Source organism: Amblyomma maculatum, chromosome 3, assembly GCF_055883805.1.
Source record: "Amblyomma maculatum isolate TAMU_Amacu chromosome 3, ASM5588380v1, whole genome shotgun sequence".
NCBI classification, from domain to species: Eukaryota; Metazoa; Arthropoda; class Arachnida; order Ixodida; family Ixodidae; genus Amblyomma; species Amblyomma maculatum.
The window spans coordinates 152,397,904-152,410,329 of record NC_139346.1 but is presented as its reverse complement, the minus strand read 5'-3'; the positions used below and the strand labels follow the sequence as shown (position 1 = coordinate 152,410,329).

The 12,426-nt window shown below is 43.1% G+C and overlaps 2 protein-coding genes across 3 annotated transcripts in view; one reads left to right on the top strand and one right to left on the bottom strand.

Moving 5' to 3' along the window:
- Positions 1-3,822, top strand: part of Pex2 (peroxisomal biogenesis factor 2) — a 32,372-nt gene extending 28,550 nt beyond the window's left edge. Inside the window, exon 10 of the mRNA XM_084598246.1 lies at positions 586-3,822. The gene's annotated coding sequence lies outside the window, so the exon portion shown is untranslated. The remainder of the gene's footprint in view (positions 1-585) is intronic.
- The window catches only part of LOC146196492 (uncharacterized), an 84,569-nt gene continuing 72,750 nt past the window's right edge, over positions 608-12,426 (bottom strand). Inside the window, exons 5-8 of one of the 2 annotated variants that reach the window (XM_084598247.1) lie at positions 11,511-11,567; positions 10,197-10,281; positions 9,535-9,593; positions 608-742 (exon numbers count right to left, since the gene is read on the bottom strand). In XM_084598247.1, the coding sequence (XP_084454373.1) occupies positions 723-742; positions 9,535-9,593; positions 10,197-10,281; positions 11,511-11,567 (221 nt within the window). In that variant the 3' untranslated portion in view covers positions 608-722. Of the gene's footprint in view, positions 743-8,086; positions 9,594-10,196; positions 10,282-11,510; positions 11,568-12,426 lie in introns of those variants that run through there. The other variant, XM_084598248.1, reaches the window with a different exon arrangement.

Sequence of the window (12,426 nt, the reverse complement as noted above, 5' to 3'; positions counted from 1 at the left end):
TGCACAGCCACAGAAAGCTGTCTGCGAATATAGTGCATCTGACTTCTGCTCTCAGCACATCGGTCTAATTTGCTATCTGTTACTGGTAAAGTTTGTCACCAGGACTGATTATGTGTAAATATATAGCTTGGGTGGCATTTGGCTCATAAGGCACAGCACTCTTTCCTTAAAAAAAGTATGCAGTGTGATTAAGCATTCTAAAAAATTGATCCTCCTATCATAGCCATAGCTGTGCTGCTGAAAAACTGCCTGTTCCTACCGCTAAAGAGCAGTTATACACTAATCATACCGTGGAAAATATTTTGGATCATAGAAAGTAGGCTTCGAAAACACACATTCCACATGTTTCTGTTAACAACTGTGAAACAGCACAAAATGATTACTCATACCTCATTTGTTTCCTATTCATCACAACCAAAAATACTTTTTACTGACACGGGAATCAACCCTGCATTTCCATGTCAGACATGAGTTTTAAAACTCAAAGCAAGCACATTTTGTGCCAGGTCTTGACACACTTCTGGTTCAGCCTGTCATGCTCGGCAGAACTCTGAGACTGAAATGTTGTTATCCTTGATTGCTCAGGTTGCCTTGTCGAGTCGACATTGCCCGTGACATAACGTCAACATCACTGGCGGCTAAGGGGAGCCATGTTCTTCTTCGAGTGCTATGTACACTATGTACAAAAGATTTCAAGATGTCATCCTTGGAGAATAGTGACGTCACCGCTTCTTGGGCCTTTCTGCAAAGATGAAATGGCATTGTGAGAGTGACGTTTCAGCTGTGATATTCATTGAGTTTTCTTATTTTTGTATACAGTTTGTTTTGCATTAGCTCTAGTAACACAGTATGCATACATTGTGATAAAGGACACATTGAGTAGTTCTTTTCTAATGCACAGCATATATAGCAAATTGTGTTAAAGGTCTTGAATAGTGTTTATATGTTTCTATATTTGTTTCTGGGGAATGCCTGGCGTATGTATAAAAGTATGAGTAGACCTGTTGTGTCTGCCCAGTTATAAGTTGACTTGTACGTTGATTTGTGACCTCATACTTGAGAAAAAAAAACATTACAATACGGGATAATTTCTTATGCCCCTGACATACTGACACAAAAGAAAGATAATTGCACAGAACACAAAAACGTGGATGTTATGGTTGTGTTAATCTTAATGAGGGGCTCATAACTATGTGTCATGGAGAAAAATGGAGTAGCTAATCTTTGTGTGAAACCGTAACGACGACTCCAGAATTGCATGGTTTGGAAAATGTACTGAACTTTCGATATAACAGTGTGTTGCACAATTACACGCACGCTGTAGAATGCTTCTCGCAGCTAAACTGCTGAATGCTTTCAGCTCACATTTCGCAGAAATGGCATTTGGTCACCAGTATTTCTTTATCACATATTTTTGGGGGGTATTAGCCTGATTCAATCAGAAGTAGTCTGATGTTCCCATCGTATGCAGTGGCAGCAAAGCAAGACAAACCACTGCCCAAGCGATGGTGCCCCATTTCGTGCGGTCTGCAGCAACTCTGTCACAGGAAAAAAGGGATGAACGTTGTTTGGCAGAAGGTTTGAAGATCATTTCTTGACTTCTGTGTTAATAATAACAAACAAAACATAGTTTGGCTAAAACTGCACTAATTTCGAAGACTTTTGTATGCGTATCACGTTAAAGCTTTTCAAGCTTAGAGTGTCGTCCGCTGTCGTCTGTACTTTAGAATAAATCATAGTAGCATTTAAACGCTATCCTGAAAGCATTTTGGTACTATGATGTGGACACCATTTGGTACTCAGAGTAGGGTCAGGAGCAGTGGTGGTGCACAACCTCTCATCAGGCAAGGGTTGGGTAACCCTGAAAAGGGCCGTTTCTCAAGATGTGCAGTTCAGCCTTATATGTGGCTGCCATTGGCTTGAATGCATTTCTCCAAGCACTGTTCTTAGCTCCTGAAGACGTTGGCACACATTTTATCAGTGATCTGTTCGAATGCGTGCGCAATATATTCTTTTGGCACACCTAATGTGTGCCTGCGGTGTACACGAGAAATTTTACAAGAGCCCCATACAAAAAATTCACATGGGTTGAGATCGGGTGTCCTCCCTTGGCCAGGGCATGTTGGGCGACTCGCGACCTATCCATTTCTCGGGAGAGGTTGCGTCCGAAAGGTGCCGAGCCTTTGATGCATATTGTGGTGCAGCACCATCATGTTGGAATATGCAGATATCTTGCTTCATGTGCCTTTCTTTCAACTGTGGCAGAACTTCATTCTGCAGCAGCGAGAGGTACATGTCAGCAGTCACTTTGTTGTTTAAAAAAAAAAAATTCCAACGGCACTTTGTCTCCAAATCCCGCACCCCATGATCACACCTGGAGAGTGCACAGGATGTACGATAAAAAACTTCGGCTTTTCCCAGGACCACTATCATGTATTTTGTCAGTTCACCGTGCCATCAAGATAAAAAACAGGTTCATCGGTGAATAATAAAAACTGCAGATGACCACGGGTTGCTGCTATTGACTGCTGTTCTGCATGACAGATTGCTATGCATTGTTCAAAGTCCTGGGAGGTGAGCTCCTGCTATATGCGAACCTTGTAAGGAGGCAGTCCTCTGTTTTTCAGCTTTCAGCTCACAGTTGACGCGCTGGTGACGAATAACAAGCCTGCGTGTTGGCAGGGAAGCCACGAGTCGAATTCGAAGGTTCTTTTGGCACACCTAATGTGTGCCTGCGGTGTACACGAGAAATTTTACAAGAGCCCCATACAAAAAATTCACATGGGTTGAGATCGGGTGTCCTCCCTTGGCCAGGGCATGTTGGGCGACTCGCGACCTATCCATTTCTCGGGAGAGGTTGCGTCCGAAAGGTGCCGAGCCTTTGATGCATATTGTGGTGCAGCACCATCATGTTGGAATATGCAGATATCTTGCTTCATGTGCCTTTCTTTCAACTGTGGCAGAACTTCATTCTGCAGCAGCGAGAGGTACATGTCAGCAGTCACTTTGTTGTTTAAAAAAAAAAAATTCCAACGGCACTTTGTCTCCAAATCCCGCACCCCATGATCACACCTGGAGAGTGCACAGGATGTACGATAAAAAACTTCGGCTTTTCCCAGGACCACTATCATGTATTTTGTCAGTTCACCGTGCCATCAAGATAAAAAACAGGTTCATCGGTGAATAATAAAAACTGCAGATGACCACGGGTTGCTGCTATTGACTGCTGTTCTGCATGACAGATTGCTATGCATTGTTCAAAGTCCTGGGAGGTGAGTTCCTGCTATATGCGAACCTTGTAAGGAGGCAGTCCTCTGTTTTTCAGCTTTCAGCTCACAGTTGACGCGCTGGTGACGAATAACAAGCCTGCGTGTTGGCAGGGAAGCCACGAGTCGAATTCGAAGGTTCTTTTGGCACACCTAATGTGTGCCTGCGGTGTACACGAGAAATTTTACAAGAGCCCCATACAAAAAATTCACATGGGTTGAGATCGGGTGTCCTCCCTTGGCCAGGGCATGTTGGGCGACTCGCGACCTATCCATTTCTCGGGAGAGGTTGCGTCCGAAAGGTGCCGAGCCTTTGATGCATATTGTGGTGCAGCACCATCATGTTGGAATATGCAGATATCTTGCTTCATGTGCCTTTCTTTCAACTGTGGCAGAACTTCATTCTGCAGCAGCGAGAGGTACATGTCAGCAGTCACTTTGTTGTTTAAAAAAAAAAAATTCCAACGGCACTTTGTCTCCAAATCCCGCACCCCATGATCACACCTGGAGAGTGCACAGGATGTACGATAAAAAACTTCGGCTTTTCCCAGGACCACTATCATGTATTTTGTCAGTTCACCGTGCCATCAAGATAAAAAACAGGTTCATCGGTGAATAATAAAAACTGCAGATGACCACGGGTTGCTGCTATTGACTGCTGTTCTGCATGACAGATTGCTATGCATTGTTCAAAGTCCTGGGAGGTGAGTTCCTGCTATATGCGAACCTTGTAAGGAGGCAGTCCTCTGATTTTCAGCTTTCAGCTCACAGTTGACGCGCTGGTGACGAATAACAAGCCTGCGTGTTGGCAGGGAAGCCACGAGTCGAATTCGAAGGTTCTTTTGGCACACCTAATGTGTGCCTGCGGTGTACACGAGAAATTTTACAAGAGCCCCATACAAAAAATTCACATGGGTTGAGATCGGGTGTCCTCCCTTGGCCAGGGCATGTTGGGCGACTCGCGACCTATCCATTTCTCGGGAGAGGTTGCGTCCGAAAGGTGCCGAGCCTTTGATGCATATTGTGGTGCAGCACCATCATGTTGGAATATGCAGATATCTTGCTTCATGTGCCTTTCTTTCAACTGTGGCAGAACTTCATTCTGCAGCAGCGAGAGGTACATGTCAGCAGTCACTTTGTTGTTTAAAAAAAAAAAATTCCAACGGCACTTTGTCTCCAAATCCCGCACCCCATGATCACACCTGGAGAGTGCACAGGATGTACGATAAAAAACTTCGGCTTTTCCCAGGACCACTATCATGTATTTTGTCAGTTCACCATGCCATCAAGATAAAAAACAGGTTCATCGGTGAATAATAAAAACTGCAGATGACCACGGGTTGCTGCTATTGACTGCTGTTCTGCATGACAGATTGCTATGCATTGTTCAAAGTCCTGGGAGGTGAGCTCCTGCTATATGCGAACCTTGTAAGGAGGCAGTCCTCTGTTTTTCAGCTTTCAGCTCACAGTTGACGCGCTGGTGACGAATAACAAGCCTGCGTGTTGGCAGGGAAGCCACGAGTCGAATTCGAAGGTTCTTTTGGCACACCTAATGTGTGCCTGCGGTGTACACGAGAAATTTTACAAGAGCCCCATACAAAAAATTCACATGGGTTGAGATCGGGTGTCCTCCCTTGGCCAGGGCATGTTGGGCGACTCGCGACCTATCCATTTCTCGGGAGAGGTTGCGTCCGAAAGGTGCCGAGCCTTTGATGCATATTGTGGTGCAGCACCATCATGTTGGAATATGCAGATATCTTGCTTCATGTGCCTTTCTTTCAACTGTGGCAGAACTTCATTCTGCAGCAGCGAGAGGTACATGTCAGCAGTCACTTTGTTGTTTAAAAAAAAAAAATTCCAACGGCACTTTGTCTCCAAATCCCGCACCCCATGATCACACCTGGAGAGTGCACAGGATGTACGATAAAAAACTTCGGCTTTTCCCAGGACCACTATCATGTATTTTGTCAGTTCACCGTGCCATCAAGATAAAAAACAGGTTCATCGGTGAATAATAAAAACTGCAGATGACCACGGGTTGCTGCTATTGACTGCTGTTCTGCATGACAGATTGCTATGCATTGTTCAAAGTCCTGGGAGGTGAGTTCCTGCTATATGCGAACCTTGTAAGGAGGCAGTCCTCTGTTTTTCAGCTTTCAGCTCACAGTTGACGCGCTGGTGACGAATAACAAGCCTGCGTGTTGGCAGGGAAGCCACGAGTCGAATTCGAAGGTTCTTTTGGCACACCTAATGTGTGCCTGCGGTGTACACGAGAAATTTTACAAGAGCCCCATACAAAAAATTCACATGGGTTGAGATCGGGTGTCCTCCCTTGGCCAGGGCATGTTGGGCGACTCGCGACCTATCCATTTCTCGGGAGAGGTTGCGTCCGAAAGGTGCCGAGCCTTTGATGCATATTGTGGTGCAGCACCATCATGTTGGAATATGCAGATATCTTGCTTCATGTGCCTTTCTTTCAACTGTGGCAGAACTTCATTCTGCAGCAGCGAGAGGTACATGTCAGCAGTCACTTTGTTGTTTAAAAAAAAAAAAATTCCAACGGCACTTTGTCTCCAAATCCCGCACCCCATGATCACACCTGGAGAGTGCACAGGATGTACGATAAAAAACTTCGGCTTTTCCCAGGACCACTATCATGTATTTTGTCAGTTCACCGTGCCATCAAGATAAAAAACAGGTTCATCGGTGAATAATAAAAACTGCAGATGACCACGGGTTGCTGCTATTGACTGCTGTTCTGCATGACAGATTGCTATGCATTGTTCAAAGTCCTGGGAGGTGAGCTCCTGCTATATGCGAACCTTGTAAGGAGGCAGTCCTCTGTTTTTCAGCTTTCAGCTCACAGTTGACGCGCTGGTGACGAATAACAAGCCTGCGTGTTGGCAGGGAAGCCACGAGTCGAATTCGAAGGTTCTTTTGGCACACCTAATGTGTGCCTGCGGTGTACACGAGAAATTTTACAAGAGCCCCATACAAAAAATTCACATGGGTTGAGATCGGGTGTCCTCCCTTGGCCAGGGCATGTTGGGCGACTCGCGACCTATCCATTTCTCGGGAGAGGTTGCGTCCGAAAGGTGCCGAGCCTTTGATGCATACTGTGGTGCAGCACCATCATGTTGGAATATGCAGATATCTTGCTTCATGTGCCTTTCTTTCAACTGTGGCAGAACTTCATTCTGCAGCAGCGAGAGGTACATGTCAGCAGTCACTTTGTTGTTTAAAAAAAAAAAAATTCCAACGGCACTTTGTCTCCAAATCCCGCACCCCATGATCACACCTGGAGAGTGCACAGGATGTACGATAAAAAACTTCGGCTTTTCCCAGGACCACTATCATGTATTTTGTCAGTTCACCGTGCCATCAAGATAAAAAACAGGTTCATCGGTGAATAATAAAAACTGCAGATGACCACGGGTTGCTGCTATTGACTGCTGTTCTGCATGACAGATTGCTATGCATTGTTCAAAGTCCTGGGAGGTGAGTTCCTGCTATATGCGAACCTTGTAAGGAGGCAGTCCTCTGTTTTTCAGCTTTCAGCTCACAGTTGACGCGCTGGTGACGAATAACAAGCCTGCGTGTTGGCAGGGAAGCCACGAGTCGAATTCGAAGGTTCTTTTGGCACACCTAATGTGTGCCTGCGGTGTACACGAGAAATTTTACAAGAGCCCCATACAAAAAATTCACATGGGTTGAGATCGGGTGTCCTCCCTTGGCCAGGGCATGTTGGGCGACTCGCGACCTATCCATTTCTCGGGAGAGGTTGCGTCCGAAAGGTGCCGAGCCTTTGATGCATATTGTGGTGCAGCACCATCATGTTGGAATATGCAGATATCTTGCTTCATGTGCCTTTCTTTCAACTGTGGCAGAACTTCATTCTGCAGCAGCGAGAGGTACATGTCAGCAGTCACTTTGTTGTTTAAAAAAAAAAAAATTCCAACGGCACTTTGTCTCCAAATCCCGCACCCCATGATCACACCTGGAGAGTGCACAGGATGTACGATAAAAAACTTCGGCTTTTCCCAGGACCACTATCATGTATTTTGTCAGTTCACCGTGCCATCAAGATAAAAAACAGGTTCATCGGTGAATAATAAAAACTGCAGATGACCACGGGTTGCTGCTATTGACTGCTGTTCTGCATGACAGATTGCTATGCATTGTTCAAAGTCCTGGGAGGTGAGTTCCTGCTATATGCGAACCTTGTAAGGAGGCAGTCCTCTGTTTTTCAGCTTTCAGCTCACAGTTGACGCGCTGGTGACGAATAACAAGCCTGCGTGTTGGCAGGGAAGCCACGAGTCGAATTCGAAGGCAGTCTCAATCACATCACTGAGAGCACCATGGGCAGGAGCTCCCTGCATCACATCTCTTTTTCTCCCTGATTCCAGTGGATTGCAATCTGGCAACCCACCTTGGCAAAGGTTTCCAATGCGGTGTTCAGTGGCGAAACATGACACGGAACTGTTTCCGCACGAAACGCATTGAATTGGCCATGGCCTTCTCTTCATCAGTTTGTTATCATTTCTGGATGAAAAGTTTCTGTACTCAATTTGGAAGAGAAAGGGAAAAATACAGACTGAGTAGCTGAACTATTGGTGCCAGAGAGACAAAAGCAGACGACACTCGGAAGCTCAAAAAACTTTCCCTGTGATGACTGACTGGATTGGGAAAATCCGTGAAAAGGCCGCGATCATTCGTTACAATTTTTTATGCAAAAGAGTGCATGAAATTCATACAGCTAGCTAGACCAAAATATCTGGTTATGCTGCCCTCTGCTCGTCTTCGATTTTTTTTTTTTTTTTTTTCTGAACATTGCATTCCAGTTTCTTTACCGAAAACCTGCCCATGACGGCAACCACTAGGCTTTGGGTTCAGTTCTCAGCTTGCTCTCTACAACAGTCTTCATGTGTGATACACAAGTCTTTGAAATTGGCAGTTATGGCCAAAATAAGTTTTGTTTGTTATTATTAATACAGCATCTGAGAAATCATCTTAAAACACTGCGCCAAACAATGCTTGCCTCCTCTTTTTCTGTGACAAACCTGCTACAACTGCCATGAGATGGTGCCACTAGTGCCATTGCTGGGGCAGCGGTTTGTCTTACTACGCCGCCGCCACATATGATGAAAACATGCGACTTTTATGATCAAACTCGGCAAATGCCCTAAATAAATTTGGTATAAAAAATACTGCCGACCAAATTTTACTTTTGTGCAAAATTTGAGCTGCAAGGATTCAGCAGTTTAGCTGGGAGAAACATTTTATGGTGCACATGTTATTGTGCAACAAACACGCTGTACTTATGAGTCGACAACCCAGCACGAGTTAATGATCTTGAGAAGCGGAGTCAACTCTTATGTGGCCGTGAATGTGCCGTTTGTGTCGGGAAAAGTGCCTTACGGATGCTCTAAACTGAGCAGATACTGTTATTTTAACCATATTAGCATGAAAGTAAAGTTTATTATTTTTTAGTTGCATATTAACTTCACTGTGCTGTCAGGTAAATGTGATGACACTGTTTATTGTGCTGACCTGCCATTGTGCACCTGCCTATCAAATGTGAACATTCTATATACTCAAAAAAAAAAAAAAAATTTGCTCGGGACTTGAGAATAACTTATTTACTTGTTTGGTTATATTCTTTTACCTGCCTAACTACATGATGTTGCTTGATTACATTCCGGAATAACTAGTCATTTCTTAACATTTCCATCACTCTCATGTGCAAATTGAAACTGTTTCTTTTCCAAGAACTTGTGCAAGTGACTAGCGCTCTCTCACGCTTGTAACAATTTCGTGCAGACTTGTTGCTTTGTTAACATTGCCTGGAGCTACAAAGCAAAGAAAGTGGAGCTTGTCTATTTGTTTTGCAAATCTTATCAATGGTAGCCACAGTTCAATGGTAAACTGGCTTTTAGCACTACAAAGAGCCAAGAGGTTATATAGTTTAACCATAAAGGCGAAAGTTCAGCATTATTGCATGATCTGCCCCATCTGAATCAAAAATAAAATGTTCATATGTTCAATCAATAATGTCCTAAGTAGCCGCAGCTGGTCACATATAAATTCTTCATAACCATTTCTATATGCAAAAATTCAAGTCAAGTGCACTTCTGGCTTGCGCTTCTCGTAGCTTTATAATTTATTTGTACTGCAGTATGTGGCAGTTAATGGATGGTGTACAGTTCTCCCAGGCAATACAAGCAATGCTCTGAAGTGGAGTGTGCATAGTGACCAGAATTATACTCACTGCGGTCAAAGCTTTTTTGTGTCGATATCTTGCACTCGACAGAGCCTTGTTTGCAAGTGCTGAAAATGAACATCAGAAGCAGGACGTCAGTAGTATTTTCAGTAAAACTCGCCGCATGTAGCATGTAGTGGTACCAGTGAAACATTTTTAGCACTCGCTTGGCTCGCTAAGTAGGTACAAAATTTGACAGAAAACACAATCTGTGACAAAATTCTTATATAAGACGTAAATGAGCGGTGTAATGGTATAACTGTCCTCTTGTGCACGGACTGCACCTTTTGCATGTTTGTAAGAAAGTTAAGTTAAATTCTTGCATGTCTCGAAGTCGTCTACAAAGCTTTTCTTCTGGTGCTAGTACATACTTCACATTGTTTCATCTAGTCTTTCCTGCAAACTGATAAATATAGCTTTTATTAACAAATGCAGCACACAGAGATAAGCATGCTTGACTAACATATCTTAGAAGGTTTCAATAACAAACTTGTGTGCTCTGGATTTGTGACAAGAATCTCGTATTTGGTCATAGTGAAGCACTATGCAAAGTCATGTTCTACTATGACACAATGTGCTTGTCTTCCAATAAAGTTTTGTGCTCTGAAGATTAAATGTGCTACGAATTGCATCCCCATTATTGTGCAACATTAGTAATACCAGTGCCTTACCATCCTGTTATGTATGGTTTTTGTTTGAACTCCTCCATACTCTTGTACTGCTCCTTGGTCAGGATGCAACCACCGGGTAGGAACACTGCAACAAAAAGAAAATCGCAGCAGGGGCAGAAATTATGCTGTACTTAATGCATCAAAAGCATTCTGCTCTGTGTTGTAAAGAGGGAAATAATAAGAACTATATGCAACTTGCAGTGATAGGCAGTGTGCTTATATTATGTTAAGATGCGGTGATACTGGATCATGTGTAATTATTTATATAACATCCTCAAGGCATATGGCATTAAGGCAGTAAGAAATTGGAAAACATTAAACATGTATATAACAGACATGCTGTTACATGTTGCATTTAAAAGTAAGCAAAAGAAAAATGAACGAGGTAGAATCGGCTCAAAGCTCTAGAATAATAATAGGGATAATTTTGTTTTATGCAGTGAAATTTGGTATGCTGTTACCATTTTATAGAGATATTGTCAGGAAATGATCTTGGTCATCATTCCCACATCGGGTAATACGACAAGTATATTCAAGTTGATCAGTCAAATGTCGTGGAGCTGCCTCAATAGTCGCATGCAAGACACTTTACGTGCCAATTGCTCTTCTACTAGTTGAACCTCCTGGTTTTTGAGGAAACTTGCTGTAAAAAAATCAGCTCCGCTGTGCTTTTTTTTTTCTTTTCTGCACTAAAGGAAGGACAATTTGTGGTATTGTAGGGAAACTATGCATTTCCTAAATACTCCTTTAAACTGCTGTTCACTCCTTTAAACCATTTTTTTTTTTTTTTACCTTACCACCATTTCAATTTTTGTTCAACACAGCAACTTGTATTTGTTTTTCTTGTTTATCATGACCAGGGTTATGCAAATAAAAAAAAATTGAATGTCAGGTTCATTTAAGACCAGTTATGGCACAAAATCACAATGGACACTGATGGATCAAGTAGATTACATAATTCCTCATACCTTTGTTGAAAGTTGCAGTAAATGCCAACTTAACACTTTAGAATTCAAACAGAAAATATGCATCCCTAATTATGATTATAGTTCTAGCTATGAAAATGTGGTTATCCCAGTGAACTTTTTGTTTTGTTGCTTGCAATGACTCTTGTTGGGTCCTAGACAAACAGTGACCTTGGAAAACACAAATACTATCAGCAGTCACTTCCAGGTTGTCATTATCATCACTTCAGGGTCATATTTATTTTTGTAGGTTACTGACCGCTGTTGGCTTCTATTTGATAACGTTTTGGAGACAGGTGTCTGCTGACTTTTATCAGGGACGCTCAAGTGGATAGGCTGGAAAGCTTACCTGTTTCACTGCCCAAGCTCTCCAGTTGTGACTGGCTGCTATCGCCAGAGGGCAGTGCTGTAAGGGACAGAAATAGGGTGAAGAGGCTCTGTCAGTGTGTCTTTATTGTTGTGATGCGTTTGCCCTCTATGTCTGCCACACTCCGCTTGAGGCCATAAATTGTGCAGAATCACACTTGAAATGCTGTGCAGATCAACACCCTATCTCAAAATTTGTTGGCAGTGGAGTGGAAGCTGTGATATGTACTAATGCACTCAACACTCTGCATAAAAATAGTAGTAGTACGACCAGGCACTCTTTGTGTTGGCTAAACAACACAGGCAGACAAACACACAAACAGTAAAAGGCCACAATACAGGAGCTTGTTTTTCACTGTTCCTCTGTTAGTGTGTGTTTGTTTGCAACGAATTATCACCTAGCTGTTTGCCTAGCTCTGGGCACTTCTTTAGCACATCATGATTGCTCCTGTAATGTGCGCTTTTCATCAGACAGTCAGTTGACTTGCTAGGTCACGCTAACCAATCTAATAAAGATGACCTGACTAATTGGTTTTTATGCTTGATACGCTCATGATGGGACACAGCATCTGTGCTGCATGCCGCTTAGAAATATAGTGCATAGATAGAATTGCAATTGATCGGCTAGCATAGGCTGTAATTTTCGTTTCAGTGCCACTAAGTTGTGATGCATAGTATAGCTAGTTGGGCTCTGTACAAGTCATACAAATGTCCATGACACATCGACAAATATAATGCCAATAAGAGCTTACTGTTGTAAACTTTTATGACATTAGCACGATATCACGCAAAGGGATTTAATGAGATCGAACTTCCTGCTATTCGCAACATGCTTAGTTTGCCACAATTCATTCACCTGAAAAATACATGTCTCGTCTCCTCTTAACAAGCAGAAAAGC